Below are 20,990 nucleotides of genomic sequence, written 5' to 3'. Positions count from 1 at the left end.
GTGGGGGCGGGGGGGTCCTATACCTCTCGGAAAGGGGAAAGAGGGGTATTTTTCTGGGAAGGGGAAAGAGGGGTATTTTTCTAACTGCAGGGCCATAGTCAAGTGTGCTCTCAAAATAGACAAATTTCTCACACTATGTAGAGAATAGGGTGCCATTTAAGAGAACCCAATCATGCTATGCGCAGCCTCACATAGTCCCACTGTGTTGCTAACTAGCAACCTAAGAGACAAAAGAGCCAGTCGGATCCACTTGTCTGAAAGCGTTCTACAATTACACTCCCCCTCCCCCCCACCACAAAACACCCACAGCGGCATCATAATCAGGGGGGAATAGAGCCAACTTTATTTACGTCTCGTCCTCCCCTCCTAGTGACTATTCTGCTCTCCTGTGTCGTTCCACAAACTCTGCGTCTCCGCCTAGCCTGCACACCGTTGTGTCCCCACCAATGAGAGGCTAGAACAAGTCTCCTGCTCTAAGAGGTATTATTCATTGATAAGTCAAGGTGACTGGTTAAGACTGGTTGAGGCTGTCGTGTCTGTAGAGGTCCTGTAACCTTCTGAATAAACAAGAGCTGCGTGTTCTCTAGTCTCCAAAAAACCCGACCCTAGGCAACAGCAGTAACTAGGGCTCTAGTTTCAATGACGGACTCTTTCGTCAACTTGGATAAGAAAAAAAATAATATATATATATATTCTGGGGTGGGTTCTCTTCAGACAGACAACTCTCTCTCAAACAAATAACGGAGGCAGACATGCCAGAACGTTACGAATCAAAAGCGAGGATATTTCAGGAAAAATCTTGGTTTAAGCGGTTTAAGTGAAGGTAGTTGATGCCAACTAGCCACCTGTGAAATGCACTCTTTAAAAAAATGTTAAAAATACAAACTCCTCGATCTCCCTCCATCATGCTAGCTACTATTTAATTCAAGCGGATTAAGGTGGTGAAATAGTTCCTCTATGCCAAGCTTACCTTCTGTTACATACAGACGTTTCAAAACAGGAATTTTTATTATTATTTTTTTTATTGTGGGAGGAAAACCTGATATCTAGAGAGGCTATGTGTTCACTACTACTGGAAACAGCACTGTGCCCTACTCAACTGGCCACTGGTGTGTGTGTGTGTGTGTGTGTGTGTGTGTGTGTGTGTGTGTGTGTGTTAGCAAATCTATCTCCGGGCTCTGACTTACCTGCGTCTCTTTAGTTGCGATCTCCCCTGGTGTTGGCCAGTTCATAGCATCGCCAAAATCTCCAACCTAAAAAAATATATATTTTTTAAAGCATCCAAGGAATGTAACATGGTTTAGAGTGTTTGTCCCAAATGGGACCCTAACCCCTATATAGTGCACTACTTTTGACCAGGCCCCATAGGGACAGAGAGAGAAAGACAGAGGGGGCCCATTAAAAGGAGTGCACCATATATGGGATAGGGTGCCATTCCAGAAGCCAACATGACTATGCTCATCATATTTAAGCTCCACTACAATCAATCAACAAGGTGTGGCCCAGAAAAGGTCATCATTTACAACAAAGGGAAGAGAGAAAAAAAATCCAAGCTGTGTGAATGAAGCTCTTTAAATGGTTTCTATCATTTGCATACCAGAAAGCATGGCCTGTTTCTAGATACACACACACACACAAGCAATGGATTGGCCAGCAGTAGATGGATTGTTACCTTTCCTCCTCTCCGAGGCCGGGGATTTGGGGCCTTCACCACCTTGGCCGGGCCTGTCGTGGGCGGCAGCTCTGTAGAAACAACAAAAGATGGTGGACATCACAACACAAGTCTGCCTTGTACAGCCATCAATAAAAACAGGCAAATAAATAAATAAAGACATAATTAGAAAATATATATTTTTAGAGTTCTACATAACCTCTTGGAAGCGTCCTAAATAGCACCTCGTTCTCTATGTAGTACACTACTTTGGATCCAAAACCTTACGGGCTCTGGACAGCAGTAACACAATGTATAGGGAACAAGGTGCCAATTGGGAAGCAGACCTGGGTCGTCTTTAGGATTTAACTACACACAGTCACGGAGCCACGTATTCATATTATTTAATCCCCTTCAATTCCACTAGCATAACAAACTAGGAATACGTTGTGGGTCAGTGAGGAGGATATCCGGTGGCTCATGGCGTTGGCAGAAGGAACACCTCTCCCGGGTCAAAGCGAGTCACAGGCTCACAAATGGCTCCCTATTCTCTATCTAGTGGACCACATTCTTAATTTTTTTTTTTTTAAATGCTAATTCTGTGCACAAAATGCAACACTTAACTAAAATGTACAGTACCCGTCAACACCTACTCATTTAAGGGTTTTTCTTTTAAAAATGTTCTACATTGTAGAATAATAGTGAAGACAAAACTATGAAATAACACACGGAATCGTGTAATATCAACAAAAAAGTGTTAAACCAAATCAAAAAATATTTTATATTTGAGATTCTTCAAAGTACCTTTTGCCTTGATGACAACTTTGCCATTAGTGGCCATTATTGAGCCTGTCTGATATCTCAGGTGGTTATAACAGCCCATCATTGAGCCTGTCTGATATCTCAGGTGGTTATAACAGCCCATCATTGAGCCTGTCTGATATCTCAATTAGGGGGTTATAACAGCCCATCATTGAGCCTGTCTGATATCTCAGGTGGTTATAACAGCCCATCATTGAGCCTGTCTGATATCTCAATTAGGGGGTTATAACAGCCCATCATTGAGCCTGTCTGATATCTCACTTAGGTGGTTATAACAGCCCATCATTGAGCCTGTCTGATATCTCACTTAGGTGGTTATAACAGCCCATCATTGAGCCTGTCTGATATCTCAGGTGGTTATAACAGCCCATCATTGAGCCTGTCTGATATCTCAGGGGGTTATAACAGCCCATCATTGAGCCTGTCTGATATCTCACTTAGGAGGTTATAACATCACATTATGAAGCTGCTAAACCTTCTCAGTCCTCCAGAGTTCTCCATAGGTCAAAGGTTAAAAGTAGTGTACTATATAGGGAATAGGGTGCCATTTCAAATCAAATTTTATTTGTCACGTGCCAAATAAAACATGTGTAGTAGACCTTAGTGAAATGCTTACTGACAAGCCCTTAACACTTATTTTTCTTAAAACAGCATCGTTGGTTAAGTTAAAAAAAGAAGAGATAAGTAAAAAAAATGTAAACAAATAGTTAAAAGAGCAGCAGTAAAATAACAGTAGCGAGGCAATACACAGGGGGGTACCGGTACAGAGTCAATGTGCGGGGGGGGGGGGCAGCGGTTATGTGCGAGTGGGCATTACGAAAGCAGTCACAGTCAACTCTTGATATAGGCCTAAGTAACAGCATGGGACTGTTTGAAATGATGTGCTCTGGTGATACTGCAGAAACTAAACCACTAAGACTGCACTGTGTTTCAGTGGAATTAGGACTGACCGTGAAAGTACTGCACCTGACCGGAGTTCACATTCATCTGATTATGTGGACCATACTGTACTCTTCCCCCAAAGCCTGTCCATTGTGAACCTGATGGCTGTGAAAGGAGTCGCTCAACTGACTACCATAAGGGAAGCTAAGAAGGAAGCATTGAGCTGGTGAGGTCGTGTAGCTCTCTGCTCAGTTGCTGAGCTGTTGACAACCCGTGCAAATCTGTATAAATCTCCTTACTGGCAATCATGGCCTCGGACAAAGCCAGACACACAGTGCGAAGTTTAAAAAAAAAAAATAACTCTGCCAAAGCCACTTACAAAAGAAAATGTGTGAACAGAAGTGTGTGTGTGGAGTGGGATTTCTGTGTTGGGCCTGCCCTCCACTAAGAGTTATGCATTTCAAACTATACCAGGACATGAACACTTTGTGCTCACTTATTTAAATCAGCTTGTATGTTTGCATGCATGCATGCACAGTACATTGGGAAAGTATTCAGACCCCTTAACCTTTTCCACAAAAACAGAAATACCTTACTTACAAAAGTATTCAGACCCTTTGCTTTGAGACTAGAAACTAAGCTCAGGTGCATCCTGTTTCCATTGATCATCCCTTGAGATGTTTCTACAACTTGATTGGAGACCACCTGATGGTAAATGCAATTGATTGGACGGGATTTGGAAAGGCACACACACACAGACACAAAATTCTACAACATTGAAGGTCCCCAAGAACACATTGGCCTCCATCATTCATTTGGAACCACCAAGACACTTCCTAGAGCCAAAGCCACTTGATCAGCTATGAAAAGCCAACTGACATTTACTCCTGAGGTGCTGACCTGTTGCACCCTCTACAACCACTGTGATAATTATTTGGCTGGTCATCTATGAACGTTTGAACATTTTGGCCATGTTCTGTTATAATCTCCACCCGGCACAGCCAGAAGAGGACTGGCCACCCCTCAGACTGGTTCCTCTCTAAGTTTCTTCTTAGGTTCCTGCCTTTCTAGGGAGTTTTTCCTGGCCACCGTGATTCTACATCTGCATTGCTTGCCGTTTGGGGTTTTAGGCTGGGTTTCTTTTTTTTTCAAAAGAATATATGTTTTTGCTTTGTCATTATGGGCTATTGTGTAAATTGTTACATTAACTTCTTTATGATAGGGGGCAGCATTTTCACTTTTGGATGAATTGCGTGCCCATAGTGAACTGCCTCCTACTCTGCCCCAGATGCTAATATATGCATAGTATTATTACTATTGGATATAAAACACTCTGAAGTGTATAAAACTGTTTGAATGATGTCTGTGAGTATAACAGAACTCATATGGCAGGCAAAAACCTGAGAAAAAATCCAAACAGGAAGTGAGAATTCTGAGACTGGTCGCCTATTCAATTCCCTGTAAGATATGGATCTGTTTGCACTTCCTACGCCTTCCACTAGATGTCAGTCTGTAGAACGTGGAATGAAGCCTCAAGTGTGATGTGGGGCCGGATGGGAGGTGTTTCAATCATTGGTCTGGCAGAATGCCAGTTCCTGGTCATGCGCGTTCCAAACGATATCGTCTTGCTTTCCATAACTTCTAGAGACACAAAGGAATTCTCCGGTTGGAACGTTATTGGATAGTTATGATAACAACATCCTGAAGAGTGATTCTCTACTTAGTTTGACCAGTTTATTCGACCTGTTATATAACTTTTTGAAGTTTTCGTCCGAGTTCGCCTGCATCTGAGCGAGCGTTTGGACATGTGCACTAAACATGCTAGCAAAAGTAGCTACTTAGACAAAAGTAATGGACAATATCGAACAAAACAACAATTTATTGTGGAACTAGGATTCCTGGGAGTGCATTCTGATGAAGATGATCAAAGGGAATATTTATGATGTAATTTCATATTTCTGTTGACTCCAACATGGCGGAGAAATGTTGTTATTTTTGAGCGCCGTCTCAGATTATTGCATGGTGTGCTTTTTACGTGAAGTTTTTTTTTTTTTTTTTTTTTTTTTTTATCTGACAGCGGTTGCATTAAGAACAAGTGTATCTTTAATTCTATGTAAAACATGTATCTTTCAAAGTTTATGATGAGTATTTCTGCTATTTGACGTGGCTCTGCAATTTCTCTGGATATTTTGGAGGCATTTCTGAACATGGCGCCAATGTAAACCGAGATTTGTGGCTATAAATATGCACATTATCGAACAAAACAAATGTATTGTTGAACATGATGTACTATGAGTGTCATCTGATGAAGATCAAAGGTTGACTATCTTTTGAATGGCTGTGTTTTTCTGTGGCTATGTACTGAGCTAACAATTGTTTGGTGTGCTTTCGCCGTTAAATTATTTTTGAAATCAGACATGTTGGCTGGATTCACAACATGTGTAGCTTTAATTTGGTGTCTTTCATGTGTGATTTCATGTGTGATTGATTTTTTATAGTAATATATTTGAATTTGGCGCGCTACATTTTTTCTGGATTTTGGCCAAGTGGGACGCTACCGTCCCACATATCCCAGAGAAGTTTAGGCTGTAACGTAACAAAATGTGGAAAAAGTCAAGGGGGTCTGAATGCACTGAGTACAGTACCAGTCAAAAGTTTGGACACCTACTCATTCAAGGGTTTTTCTATATTTTCACTATTTTCTACATTGTAGATTAATAGTGAAGACATCAAGACTATGAAATAACATACATGGAATCATGTAGTAACCAAAAAAGTATGAAACAAATCAAAATATATTTTATATTTGAGATTCTTCAAAGTAGCCACCCTTTACCTTGAGAGCTTTGCACACTCTTGCCATTCTCTCAACCAATTCCAAGGCACACTTAACCAGCACGGCTACCAAAGCCTTCTGCAGCGATACGCCATCCCATCTAGTTTGCGCTTAGCGGGACTATCATTTGTTTTTCAACAGGACAAAGACCCAACACACCTCCAGGCTGTGTAAGGGCTATTTGACCAAGAAGGAGAGTGATGGAGCGCTGGATCAGATGACCTGGCCTACACAATCACCGGACCTCAACCCAATTGAGATGGTTTGGGATGAGTTGGACAGCAGAGTGAAGGAAAAGCAGCCAACAAGTGCTCAGCATGTAGGAACTCCTTCAAGACTGTTGGAAAAGCATTCCAGGTGAAGCTAGTTGAGAGAATGCCAATAGCATGCAAAGCTCTGATCAAGACAAAGGGTGGCTATTTGAAGAATCTAAAATATATTTTGATTTGTTTAACACTTTTTTGGTTACTAAATGATTCCATATGCATAATTTCATAGATTTGATAAAAAATATAATTGCAATCAAGGACGGGCAAAAAAACAGCACGAGATTAACTTTTCTTGTGTGTTTCAATGTACAGATTTAAAATTAGACTCATACAGCATTACAATCCTTTCATGTGGATTAACAAATCCACCGATTAGCAACTAAAGATCGGCATGGTGACCGACCGACAGCTACAATGAGTAGGAGGAGGAGTACACCCCCCTATCCTGTGTTCTTAATTACAACGTCAACTTAGGAACTGTATACAACTCAAATCGCTTTATATGTTCATCGGTAAGATGAACTGGTTAAGAGTCATTGCAGCACTAACACTAGCCACACTTACTGCGTAGGTTACAGCTAATTTCCTAAGCTTTGTAAAGGAATTTCCCTGTTTAACTTTGCAAATGTTGTCTGTCAGTAAGAGTCTTCTTAATAGCAGTTCTGGTGAAAAGTGCTGATGGCTGTTAAGTTCATGTTAAGTATCCCTATAATTTCTGTTATTACGGGGCTATCACTCAGTCAAGAGTGCGCATGCTCAGGAAGTCTTGTCGTTGATGGACCTAGCCTTGAGTGTAATGGCGACCTTTGAGGGTGTTCATACGGTATAGTAAACTTTGTTAACCTGTCTAGGATGAGAGTGCCCCCCCCCACCCCCACTGAAAAACCAGTGCCGCGAAATTCAAAAAAAAATTTTTTTTTAAATATTTAACTTTCACACATTAAAGTCCAATACAGCTAATGAAAGACACAGATCTTGTGAATCCAGCCAACATGTCCGATTTTTAAAATGTTTTACAGGGAAGACACAATATGTAAAGATGTACATCTATTACCTAAAAACACATTAGCATAATCCACCATCTTTTATTTGTCCACCAACACCAGTAGCTATCACCAATTCGGCTAAACTAAGATATTTATAGCCCCTAACCAAGAAAAAAACTCATCAGATGACAGTCTGATAACATATTTATGGTATGGGATAGGTTTTGTTAGAAAAAAGTGCATATTTCAGGTAGATGGCATAGGTTACAATTGCACCCAGCGTCACAAATGGACTAGAAGAACTACATTGAGCAACGTGTTTACCTACTTACTAATCATCAAACATTTCGTAAAAATACACAGCATACACTAATCGAAAGACACAGATCCTGTGAATACAGACAATATTTCAGATTTTCTAAGTGTCTTACAGCGAAAACACAATAAATCGTTATATTAGCATAGCACATAGCACATAGCAGCCCAGCATTGATTCTAGCCAAAGTGAGCGATAAAAGTCAACATCGCCAAAATATATTAATTTTTTCACTAACCTTCTCAGAATTCTTCAGATGACACTCCTGTAACATCATATTACACAATCCATATAGAGTTTGATCGAAAATGTTTATATTTAGCCACCAAAATCATGGTTAGACAATGTGAAATGTAGACCAGCTGGTGAGAAAATGTCCGTGCGCCACTTAGACAGTGATCTACTCTTATACATAAATACTCATAAACGTGACTAAAAAATATAGGGTGGACAGGGATTGATAGACAATTTAATTCTTAATACAATCGCGGAATTACATTTTTTAAATTATCCTTACTTTTCAATACAGTTTGCGCCAAGCGAAGCTACGTCAAAAAACATGGCGTCCTAAGCCACTAACATTTTTCGACAGAAACACGATTTATCATAATAAAAATGTCCTACTTTGAGCTGTTCTTCCATCAGTATCTTGGGCAAAGGATCCTTTCTTGGGTCCAATCGTCTTTTGGTGGAAAGCTGTCCTCTTGCCATGTGGAAATGCCAACTGCGTTCGGGATGAACTGGAAGCGTGCCCAGCAATTCAGAGCGTTTCAGAAATAAATGTCCCAAAATCACACTAAACGGATATAAATTGCTATAAAACGCTTTAAATTAACTACCTTATGATGTTTTTAACTCCTATAACGAGTCTTAACATGACCGGAGAAAGATTACTCCCAACACTAATGCTTGGAACAGGAGCGGGTCGGTGTCCTCCACACGCGTTACGCACCAAGAAAAGACTTGCTAGCTACAGGGTTTTTTAATTTATAGTGCCTGTGAACGCGCAATCGACCCCAGTCAAATCGTCATCACGTAAAGGCATCCAGGGGAAGACGTAAGCAGTGTCCGTATACTCATAGCAATAACAGTGGCCTTTTAACTAACTCCAGATCAGGGGCCAAAATTTCTGAAATCTGACTCCATGTCAGGGAAATTGCTGTAGAATGGGCTCTGTTCCACTTAGAGACAAAATTTCAACTCCTATAGAAACTATAGACTGTTTTCTATCCAATAATATTAATAATATGCATATTGTACGATCAAGGATTTTGTGGGAAGCCGTTTCAAAAATTACACGATTAGCATAAATAGTCACAACAGCGCCCCCATCCTCAACAGGTTAAACTGGAACCTTGTCGTTGTGTCATTTCGAGTTAACATTGGTAGCAGAGGATGGTTAATAACTACAATGTGCTACCTCGCTTCGACAAAATGTTGTCTGTCAGTAAGAGTCTTGTTATTAATAGCAGTTGTGGTGAAAAGTGCTGATGGCCGCAGTACTCTCAAACAGGTGGTAGTGCTCACGGCATCCCGCGTTACGAGCTGGGACAAGGGTCATATTTACCTAGGTAACGAACGGAAGAAAATGGACTGAAACAGTCGCTAGAGAGCGATGGGTACAAGGACATCCCAGCCGAGAACCTCCCCTAAACCGGGGCGACACTGGGCCAAATTGTGCGCCGCCTCATGGGTCTTCCAGTCACGACAACACAGACCCGTCTGTAGTGACGCCTCAAGCACTGCCTTAGACTACTGCGCCACTCGTCAACAAACCCATCTGTAGGATTCATCATATTCATCTCAACTCTAATAAGATTATCACCTCTGAATAAAAAAAGAATGTGTGGTTACCGAACATGAAAAAAGGAGAAGCCCGAGCCAACTGGGCCATATCCAGAGCGACGAGGCGCGAGGGCAGGGGGGAACTGAACTCATAGGACTAAAAGGGGGAGCCCAGAACTGGTAATTTAAGTTTTACTATGACCCTTTCCAATAACCTCCTGACCTTTTTGATAAGGGGGTGGGGGTGGATTACCCGAGAGTTCCACAGTCGAAGGTAATGGCTGTCAAAGAACTTGAACGCTTCTGACCTGATATATTGGGCAAACAGTTGTGCACACAGCGGGAGGGGTGTTATAGGCCCTTGTACTTACAACATGTCTTCCTCAACTATTTATTAGATAAAAGGTATTGACGTGCCAAAAGCTGATGACACCAATCGTTTTCTATCGCAAGAACTTATGCCGGACAGCCCAACTAGAATTTGCTTTTATTACACTACCTAAGCTACTTATTTTCAGGCAACAGCCTTACCCTCGGCAACAAGCCAGTCTCATTTTTTTTTTTTATATATATAAAGGTGCATGTACTCTGGTCAAAAAAAAAAAAAAAAAAGATTAAACATTAACTTTCAAAAGATAAATGTCCCCAGTTCTCAAAATCCTAAATGTTATCAGCGAAGCTGATAGTGAACTCAGAGGGTTTTCAGTAAGACCTTTCAAACAAAAAATGTATATATATATTTTTATTTTAATAATGCTGAAACAAAGATAAGGTCTTAACATAGTGTGTTTCATACTTAAGCAGTAGCACTCAAACCCTTTGTCACACTGATTAAAGAACTGTGCCAAAAGGGTCTCGTTCTTTGAAAAAGATAATAAAGCCATTGGAACAAAAGCAACAAACAGCCTAAGGTTAAGACGCAGGAGAGTAAAATGATCCAGGGACCGCAGTAATACAGTTTCACCAAACTGTCCAGAGGGATTGAGAAGAAAAAACATGCCCTCTCTTCAAAACGGTTCTCTGAACACGGACCAAACTCAGGGATGGTGTGTTCAGTGGTGAACTATGTATCCCATGTGGTTATTAGGCACCGTCAACACCGTGCTCCAAGCAAATCAGATGATATTTTTTTTTTAAAGGACAGCTGTGAGAAGACGGGCTACGTCTCGAATGGCCTATACCAAGGGGGTAGCCTGGCAGTTAAGAGCGTTGGGCCAGTAACCCGAAAGGTCGCTGGTTCAAAGCCCCAAGCCAACTCTGTGAAAAATCTGTTGATTCGACCCTTCAGCTAGGCACTTAACTCTAATTTCTCATGCAAGTCGCACTGGATAAGAGCATCTGCTAATCAGTGGTTCAGGGTCAGCAACAGGCACACAAAATTATATTTTTTTTGGGGGGGGGGGGGCCATAGAGAGTGTAGACAAGGAAAGAGAGGGGGTAGACAAGGAAAGAGAGAGGGTAGAGGAGGGAGAGAGGGGGAGTAGGGAAGGAGAGAGAGGGTAGAGAAGGGGTAGAGGTGGTATCTAGTTGATGATCCCTGCTGTAGCCTGTACTGCAGAATACCAGCGATAAGGCAGAACCAACCGTGCGTTATCAGAAACAACATGTAATTACCTGGAATATGATACATACAGCCTCTGTTCATATTTTAATACAATTTCAGTTTAGCTGATGGGAAGTTTTACACTGTAAAACAAAGTTGAAATGATGTCTCCAGATCAATATCAGGTGTTTTGCCTTTTTTCCCCCAAAAGTAAAGAAGTTGAAACAAGAACACTTTTAGTAAAATATATATATACCGTGGCTTATGACCGTGTGGCGTGTGTGTGTGTATAGTGAGGACTTCAAGGGAAGTACAGCAGTGTGCTCAACCTGCTCAACCCCGTGAGAGCATTGATACGTGTTCTGTTACACCAGTCCAGTGTGTGTGTGTGTGTTCAGCCTAGCAGCAAGCCGCTCTGGTCCAACCTCCACCTGTGAGGGATCGTCAACCACGTGGGGCTGCAGCCCTGTGACAGCTCCTGGGAAATGCAGCACTATTGCCCAGTCGCCCTCTCTCTCTCAATCACCGTCTGTCTCCCTCAGTCCATTCCCTGCAGTCAAGATCAGAGAAAAGTCTCTGCAGTCGTGCACACACAGCCAGAGGCAATGATTAGCATTAGCCAGCTGTCATGGACGCTCCCCCCCCCCCCCCAAACCAGCGTCCCCCTATCCACCTTGCGTCACTCCCTCATACTCATAGCCCCCTCCATCCCCTCCAAACCTCTTCAGGTGGTGACCAAAGCCTCATTCTCAGTGCAGTCCCTGAAAATCAGCAACAACAAACAAACAAAAACACGATATGGGGGCTATTAATAAGCATGGTGCCACATAAGCACCAAGGTCTTAAACACTGTACACGGGGGGGGGGGGGGGGGGGGGGGGGGCAATATCCATCCAACCCTGTTAGTGAGCAGAGAGCCACCAGAAGGAGACGGAATGGAACAGGGCCACTGCTAGCCAATCATGTTGCTACTCTAGGACACGTACTACGTTTGTACTGTGCTCAGCTGTGTTGCAAGCCACGGTAAGAAGCACAGCTAACCAGCTAACATTTGGAATTGGATTAAACATCCCAGTTGCCACAAACAATAATCAAAACAAGCAACCTACAAATGGGACGTCTGTCTGAGAGCTTAATTAGAGCATGTGAGAAGTGCTTATTAAATCCTCACGCGGCAGACATGAAAAGATACCAAATAAATCTGGTTTATTCTTTTTTAAAAGCACTAGTTATTTCGGACAGAAGCCCGATCTAGAACTGGGCCGGATTAGATCCACGGAGCACAGTAGCAGAGCTGCTGCTGCAGCACAGGATGACTGAGGCCAGCGAGAACCAAATATGGAGGAAAATACAGGATGCATGCCACCAACAGCAGCCACACTGCCCCTCCCTCCCCCCTCCCCCCTCTTGAAGACTCTTGCTAGTTCACATGATCAGAAGGGTGACATCACCACCCGCTGAGTAACAGGCTCAGACACTACAGTGCTGGTCGAGCTACAGAGAGGAGGTCACCGTCTCTGCCTGTGGCCACCCACCCCACACCCCTAGAACAGTGAGTTTTCACTGGGATGTGTCCATATCGCTGTGCCCAGACAGATGCAGCTCTTTAAAGATAAAAATAAATAAGGCCATAGCTGAGACACAAACCTGGGTAGACAGCGTTGATCTATGGAAACAGCCGAGAGAAATGAAGGGAGGACTTCACTACCTCTAGTTTTTGCCTATTATCATGGTAGACTGGTACCTCAGTGAACCCAAAAGGGTCTGTCTCAAACAAAAACTCAAAGCTGAATATATAGTTCATAGTGCCTGGTCAAGTCTACTCCACCACAAACTAGGGCTGGGTGAAAATGTCAACAACAAAAAAATGGCACAATATTTTTTGATTTTTTTTGACGGTACTTTATGTTTTTTGAATAATAAAAGTTCTACATTTGCTTTATGAGTACTGCATGAGTGGCAATACAAATTCTAAGGGATTTCATATGGGTCTTTCTCCATTCTGATTTAACACTATAAAAACAAATTTCAACCACAATTTTCATACATTTCTGCATTTCCATACCGCCACGAAGGGCTGCACGATATGGGCAACAACAACAAAAATCTAGGCCTTATTTTTAACTAAATATTGCAAATGCAATTTAGGTGAAAACATATTGGTGGACTGCTGGAATCATGAAAATATAAATTAACCTATTTCTATAATTAGAATACAAGTGGGCACTATTTGTCTATTCATCTACTTTTTGGAGAGAAAAATTTGTGGTATCGTTTACTTTTTTTATATAGAATGAGTGGGTAATTTAAATACAGTGTTTGACATTACAATGAATGTAAAAAGCCAGTGAGGAGTAATTGTGCAACAGTAGGAACCATTAGTGTTGGTTAGTGTTTCCCAGGGAGACCAAACAATAAAATGTTTTATTTTACTTCATGTAGCTAGCTAATTCTTCACCTATTCTTCTCTTGATTTAGAAGAAACTGCTGCACAAACCTGTTGATTTAGACCTACACCAGCACTAATATCAGGCTGTACAAGTCAGCTACGTTTGCTCAGACTCAGTACATTTATTAGCCAACTAACTAGTGATTAACGTCTAACATTATTTATTTTCGCCACAACTTGATAAGAAAAGACAAAACACTTGCAGCCTAGCATCACTCACTACGGCGAGAGAGAACTGTATGTACACCAACTAGTAAGCAGACTAATGGCGTCCGCATGTTTCCCAGCCCCCCACCCAAAAATAGGAAGAGTTTGTGCATATATTCTGACGTTTTTAATTTGTTTTGGGCAAAGGTTTTTCCATTGTTCGGGCACAACATTTTTTTCTGGAGGCAAGCCCGAAGTTTCCCGTAGCCGACGTCCACGCTCCTTCGTTGGGGACCGTTTGGTCGATAGGCTGCTAGTCGAACAAGACTGGTCAACAGTAGGGATTCAGTAAAGTCTTGGTCATGCAACAAGAGACTAGTCGTTTTCATTTAGAAATACAGAATTATACAGCTTAGTTAGATGTAAAAACGCACGACTAAGATCCCCTCGGCAAAAACAGTCAACTTAACGTCATTTAAGTTATTCGATTAATTGTGACTATTTTGAAGAAGTGTATAGTGGCTACGGAGTATCAAAATGGACAGATAGTATTTCAGCTTTTTTCTCGTTTTTCCAAGCAAATGTCTTAAGGGAGTACTTGGGCTCACCCCAATTATTCGACTGGTCGATTGTTTGGATGATAGGCTGCTGGTCGAACAAGATTTTTAGTCGAGCAGTAGTAAATATATGTATATAAAGTAGAAAGGCCTCTTTAGTGTCCTATATTTTCATTACTGTCTGTAAGCTTTAAGTCTCTTAACGACCGTTCCACAGGTGCATGTTCATTAATTGTTCATCGTTCATTGAACAAGCATGGGAAACAGTGTTTAAAACCCTTTACAATGAAGATCTGTGAAGTTATTTTGGATATTTACGAATTATCTTTGAAAGACAGGGTCCTGAAAAAAGGATGTATCTTTTTTTTGCTGAGATATATATATATTTTGAAATGGCACACGAGACACCCGTCTTATTCACGACCATCTCTGTGAACTAATCCATTGCGGAGGCCAAGACTAAGCCATTTGCGGAGGCCACAGGGACGGCACAGTCCAAGAATGGGAGGACGGTTGCACAATGCACTTCTCTCTCCAGAATGAGCTCTCTCCCGTCAATTTGTGCACATTCATTGTTTCATAACTTCATTGCGTGAATTGTTTTTGATTGTTAGTATCTATCAATTCCCCATTACATATCACCAGTAGTAAATATTTACCATTAATTCATATAATTTCCCTAATCTACAATGTTTGTTTGGTTACGGTAATGTCTGTTAATGTATTAAAATATATTATTCCAGTCTTTTACCGGTTCTCATTGTCAGAGTGGACACGTTGTTTGCAGAGAGCACAACTTACGCTACACTTGGGAGAAACAAGTTTTGGTTCATTTCATTCTATTTACGAGTTGAGTCATTGTCTTTTGTTTGAACCACTCATGTCAATGATTACACATAGAAGTAGGCCTATAGGCTACCAGGCCTGCGCACGAACGCAGGCATAGAAATGTAAATACTGATAGTATTTCAAAAATCTTTCCAGCTCTCCCCCTTTTGATAACCACTCAACGTGAAAGGGAAAAATGTCATACTCTGATCCAGTGGAAAGTCGTACAATAGGCCTACCTGCACAATGGTGCGGTAAACTCGGAGGGCCCAGAATATTTTATACATTGTTTTAAGGAGCTTCAGGCTGGACCCAAGTTATTAGTTGATACAATGTTTCAAGTTCATTGCAGAAGGGCCATGCTTGGCCAACATGATTTATAGGACATTTATTTTTATTTTATTTTTTTTTAAATCAGGAAATGTTCTACCTGCAGGCTGCAATGTTTTTATTTGTTGGCTTTATAGGCTATTTTTACATAGTTGGCAATGGCAATAAAAGTTACTTTTTAAGTTTGTATCATAGTCATTTAGATAGAATTTTGATTAAACCACATGACAATTATTTTGAGATACGAAGATATAAATGAAACTGTTCCACAACAATGTGCATATGAAAAATCATAACTGGCATGCAGATCGGTAGAAATTGTAAGATAAACTGGCATTCCACATGAAAAAATTTGCCGATTCCTCACGTGGACCATTACCGGCAACTTCCGGAGAGTAACGACAGAATCTGTGAAAGCCAGTAGAGGAGGACGGACGGGACAGGGTAAGGTAATTTTTCATCTGGCTATCTTGATTTCTGGTTCCCTCGAGTCGTTTGTATCGTATTTCAGCAAACAGTGAGCTAAATGCCTGTATAGTCGATTTCACTAAAACACATAGGGTGTCTACATGGAAAATACACATTTTAAAATTTAGACTAATCGACTGGTCGAAAGAACAGACGACTTCTGGTCGACGTACGATTTTTTTTTTTGTTGCCTGGGACGGCACTAGCGAGCACACTTGTTCGGTTAGCCGCTAGCCGAACGGAAGGTTAAACCTACAGGTTAGCCTGAAGCATGCTGACGCCTTAACTCTCATTCATTTAACTAGGCAATCAGCCATCTACACTTCCAGGTTGTGGCCCCAGCAGGGTCCTGACACCTTTGAAACTACAAAGGCTCAGGACAATTCACTAGTAGCCTTCTGTTTCAGGGCAACACCAAAGAGTCTCCACTCGTGGGTGAGAACGCAGACACTAGAGTGGAGACAGACAGGTGAGAACGCAGACACTGAACACAGACACTGTCCCATAGGGCGGTGCATTATTGGCCCCGGGTTTGGCCGGGGTCGGCCGTCATTGTAAAGAAGAATTTGTTCTTAACTGAATTGCCTAGTTAAATAAAAGTCTTTGTAAAAAATAAAAGGTTAAATAAATAAAATGTGTTTTAGATTTAAACTGGGCTTCAAATCAAATCTAAGCCCATGCTTACTAAGAAAACCGCCTGAGGGCCCTTCTACAAAGACTTTAAAAATCAGAGGATCCTCTAGTACAAGGCCCTCTTCCAGAAGAGCTAGCGTCCTGTAGGTTCACGCCAACCATAATCTAGCGCACCCCGATTCTAATAGTTGTTAAACCCTGATTCAGTTGTTAAACTGAATCAGGTTAGTTACAACTGGGGTTGAAGCTAAAAAATTGTTTTATTTAAACACCTAGTACGAGGGTAGCTCTTCAGGAACATGGTTGGAGAGCCCTGTACTAGTACGAATGCAATTAAAACAGAGGGCCTCAATTTTCACTTGTTTGAAGGTTCCAGAGCACTAAAGGAATACTAACGTTTCAGACTAAACCTGACAGTCATTCCTGAGTCGCCAAAACAAGTCAGATCAGGACACCAGACTCATTCCTGGACAGCTACCCTCCTGTAGGTTTTCACTCCAACGACAGCTGTAACTAACCTGGTTCAGTTTATCAAACCATATAATTATTAGAATCAGGTGCGCTGGCGGTAAAAACCTACAGGACAGTAAATGGCACTGCATGGTCAATCCGACACCTGCATTGGCCGTGCTGCCCCTTCCGGTGACACAGCCTCTGCATAAGTCAGGGCATTCAAAGACCCTGTCAAAGAAGTGAGTTTATACATGCTCTAGCCCCCACCTACCACCAACCAATCACGTCAATGCGGAGCCCTCCGCATTGTTACGAAATTTGGGAGGCGGCACATCGATGCGGAGATCAATTTGAGCCACACCTTCCACACGGATCCGCTGACCACCTTCGCGGATCAAGCACAAACAGGCTTTAAGCTCTATAGGAACAGGGCTGGAGAGTCCTGATCTAGCGTTCGTCTGCCAATCATTCAGGACGCTGTGTTTTAGGGACCACCCACTGTAAACGTCTGACTGCCGACATTTTACACGCAATGTAAAAAAATAAAATAATAATAATAAGTGTACTCAATCTCTATTGGTGTCTGAGCCCTTACAGTACATACATACTAGACTCAAGTTAAACATCACAGATGAGATTTGACAAAATTAAACATGGTCAGTTTAAAATCTTCAAAACTTCCTTCCTGTACTTATCCAACTTGGTGAGAATATGGCAACAAGTAAGCATCTGTAAGGGGTAATAGCACACAAACAGATGTATGCAAGTGTATAACCTCAAAATATGAACCAGACATAACAATAAGACTTAAAAAGGATATTAAACTTTCAAATCAAAGTGTCAGATGTTTTCAGACCTCTACTCTTAAGACAAAATGAAACCACAACATTGGTTGAATAAATCTAGCTATATGTCCTAATTATTTTTTTTATTGTCCCTTAAAGCTGTTTATTGGGGGATAGTCCATGCTACAAAGAAGCATGATAATATCAGAGACATGAGTAGGGATCTGTGAAGATGTAGACATATGGCACAACGTGTACTATTTAGGCAAACATGACAATATTTGTACATGTCAACTACCTTAAATCTTACACTGAATGACAGCTTTAGTGATTAAGAAAACGGCGTTGAATCAATTCACATTAGATTTCACAGTAATGCATAACATTTCGCCATGTTTCAAAACAACATGTGGCAGACTTGATGATGCTAGCAACACTAGCTAGTAGCTAGCTGGCTCACTGTGCGTGGGGGAGGGGGAGAGGGTTTGAGTAGTGAGGCCTAGTTGCATTGTTTACGCCCGTTTTGTCCTTCCCGCAAAAGCCAAGCAAACAAAGCCCCCTAAATAATATGACAACGACCACACTCTGCTGTGATATGCTGTTAGACTGTACCAACAATTAGTTACCACCGTTATAATCGACGATATAGAAAAATCACATGGCTGAGGGACCACGTTGTCTTGACATAACTACTGAGGAATTCTGGGAAACACATTTTGCACCGGTCTCCTCCCAATCTCGGTGTCAAACGCATGTGGTGACACGGCCAACTAACTAGTTATTAAAACGACGTCCTTTCTACATATTATTCTTTATCAGGCGGATCCGACTATTCGTCTCTGGCGACAGGTCCACAAGCAACCAAATTGGGTTGTCCACGTTTATATCTAGCTAAGTGGCTAGCATAGCAAAGGGCTAGCTAGTTTAGTGGCTAACTCCAAGCTAGCATGTGATCATGAGATGGATGTAGCCATGATGAATCATTACAATTTAAGAGCCAGCTATCTGCCCGTAATGACAGTCTAACCTTAACACACGACTTGATGTGTTCTACGACATACACCAATTAAATTGATAGACATTCGTAATACACACAGCCAGCTACATTTTAAATACAACTATTGTTCCTATGCATTTAGTGGACGGGAACACGTGGAGAGGACACGTGACGTTTCATTAAATGTAGCTATTTGTTTAACGTCTTATGTGTTAGATAAAACCGAGCAAATTGTTTCAGGGGGCTGCATTATATATTTTAGCAATGTGTCAAACGATCTGCCATACGTGTAGTGTTTATAAATAACGTGATTTGGATTCCGGTAGCTGTCTGCTTTACCAAGCTAGCTAGAACATGAGGATTAGCTACCTTGGCCTAGTCGCTATTGTTAGCCATCAGCACTCTTTCAGCGTGTTAGGCTAATATTTATCAACTGAAAACAGGAGCTTCAAATATCGAATTGGTAGTATGTCACTGTAAACAGTTCTTCACAAACCTGGACAAAAATAGTGCCTAGTAAAATGACTATGCTATACCTGGCGTTTAATAGTAACAGTTAAAACCCAAAGCGCGTGTCACCCGTGACAATGGTAGTCATTCGCATTGCTGCTTCAGGTCAGACTTCGTCTATACAGCCATGCTAACTAGTTAAATTAGTTAGCAAGTCACTTCATCGGCAACTAGCACAAAGAGACAGACTTGTGCAAAGAAAAAATGACGCCCAGGCGTCTAGTAAGTGTAGCGATGGTGTTAAAATATCACGACACATGAAACCTCACTAGGTTCAACTTGTACCCGACTGAGGCCTGACGCTAGCAAAAAATAAAAACTTAGCTAGCTAACGTTTGTTATTGCATTTGAACAAATGTACAAAGTAGGTGCTCTTCTGAAAGAGAAGAGTACCATGTTTGGAACGTCAACTCCAATTAGATCTTAGAAGGAGCTTACAATCGACTATTCCAGAAATAGTTTGGGGCCTTGCTCTATATATAGCTAGTTAGAGCAGTCTACTAGATGTGAGCAAGCTTGCAATGCAGCATTATCCTGCGAGGAACTCACCACTATCATATCTGACAGCAGATCATGCTTGGCATTTATGTGGCTCAGGTGAATGCACCATAAACGCAGTAGTCACCACACAAAAATGTTATGGGAGGAATACAAACCATGATGTGCTTGTCCATTCACGTTGACCACGGTCACCGCATTCATTTTCTTAGTCCATGGGTTCACCTTGGGCGGGGGTGCTTCAGCAAACTCCTTTTTGCTACATTTCACACAGTCTTCCGTTTGTCCAGTCGTGTGTTTCTCTTGATCGAGGATGTCTTTCTCTTGATTGTTACTCTCTTCTTTAGCCTGTTTTGAGTTTTGCTCCTTCATTGCGACCCCCGCCAGTTCCGAGTTGTCTGCTTTCATATTGCTGCCGTCGTCGGCAACACCCGTCTGCTTGGCCCCCTTTTCCAGACAGTCCTCTCCGTGTTGTATCATCTTGCTCGCATGCCCATGCTCCTCTTCTTTGATAAGAGGATTGTTGGGTAGGAGAGTCTCCACCTGAGTGGCCATTTCCCCTTTTCCTCACGATATCCCCAAATTCGCCTTCAACTCAAGAATGAAAATGTCCAGTATTCCTCGAGTAAACTCGTTTCTATCGTTACTCCACTCCACCCCTAGACCAAATAGCCTTCAGTCTAAGACGCAGAGTGGTTTGTGTTGAATTAAAACATATAAAAAGCGTCCGAAAGACTTTAAAATTACAAGATAATCTCCACCACTAGCAGCAATATGGATGATCACCACCACGCGATAAAGGGTGCGCGCACGTACGACGGAGGGGAGTAACCACGCAAAGATGTGCGCGCAATAGGTTGTTATCAATAACGCCATATTTCGTTACGTTTAAAAAGCAATCCATTCCCAGCTGGGTGGCAAACCTACAGCCTACTCCAATGGATTACAGTGCAAAACATCGCTGGAGTATACCTCTATCTCTCAATATTGGCCACAATTTAATTCGATTTGAGTGATATAAAAATACATGTGTACTCTACGTGACAAGTATTGTTTTTAGGTAAATGTTTTAGCCATATTCAGTACCAGTCAAACGTTTGGACACACCTCGTAATTTCAGGGTGTTTTTTTTTATTTTGTACTATTTTCTACATTGTAGAAATCATGTAGTAACCAAAAAAAGTGTTAAACAAGTCAAAATATATTTGAGATTTTCACACTCTTGGCATTTCCTCAACCAGCTTC

General features: G+C 41.6%; 1 protein-coding gene across 5 annotated transcripts in view; it reads right to left on the bottom strand.

Moving 5' to 3' along the window:
• Positions 1-20,572, bottom strand: part of LOC129868007 (la-related protein 1-like) — a 49,585-nt gene extending 29,013 nt beyond the window's left edge. For 3 of the 5 annotated variants that reach the window (XM_055941562.1, XM_055941563.1, XM_055941564.1), the window contains exons 1-3: positions 19,904-20,572; positions 1,673-1,743; positions 1,188-1,253 (exon numbers count right to left, since the gene is read on the bottom strand). In XM_055941562.1, coding sequence (XP_055797537.1) covers positions 1,188-1,253; positions 1,673-1,743; positions 19,904-20,300 — 534 coding nt within the window. In that variant the 5' untranslated portion in view covers positions 20,301-20,572. The remainder of the gene's footprint in view (positions 1-1,187; positions 1,254-1,672; positions 1,744-19,903) is intronic. The other 2 variants (XM_055941560.1, XM_055941561.1) reach the window with 1 other exon arrangement.
• Between the last annotated feature and the right edge of the window lie 418 nt (positions 20,573-20,990).

The sequence above is a fragment of the Salvelinus fontinalis genome, chromosome 13 (assembly GCF_029448725.1).
Source record: "Salvelinus fontinalis isolate EN_2023a chromosome 13, ASM2944872v1, whole genome shotgun sequence".
NCBI classification, from domain to species: Eukaryota; Metazoa; Chordata; class Actinopteri; order Salmoniformes; family Salmonidae; genus Salvelinus; species Salvelinus fontinalis.
Note: the sequence above shows the minus strand (reverse complement) of the source record. Positions and strands in the feature narration are given on the sequence as shown.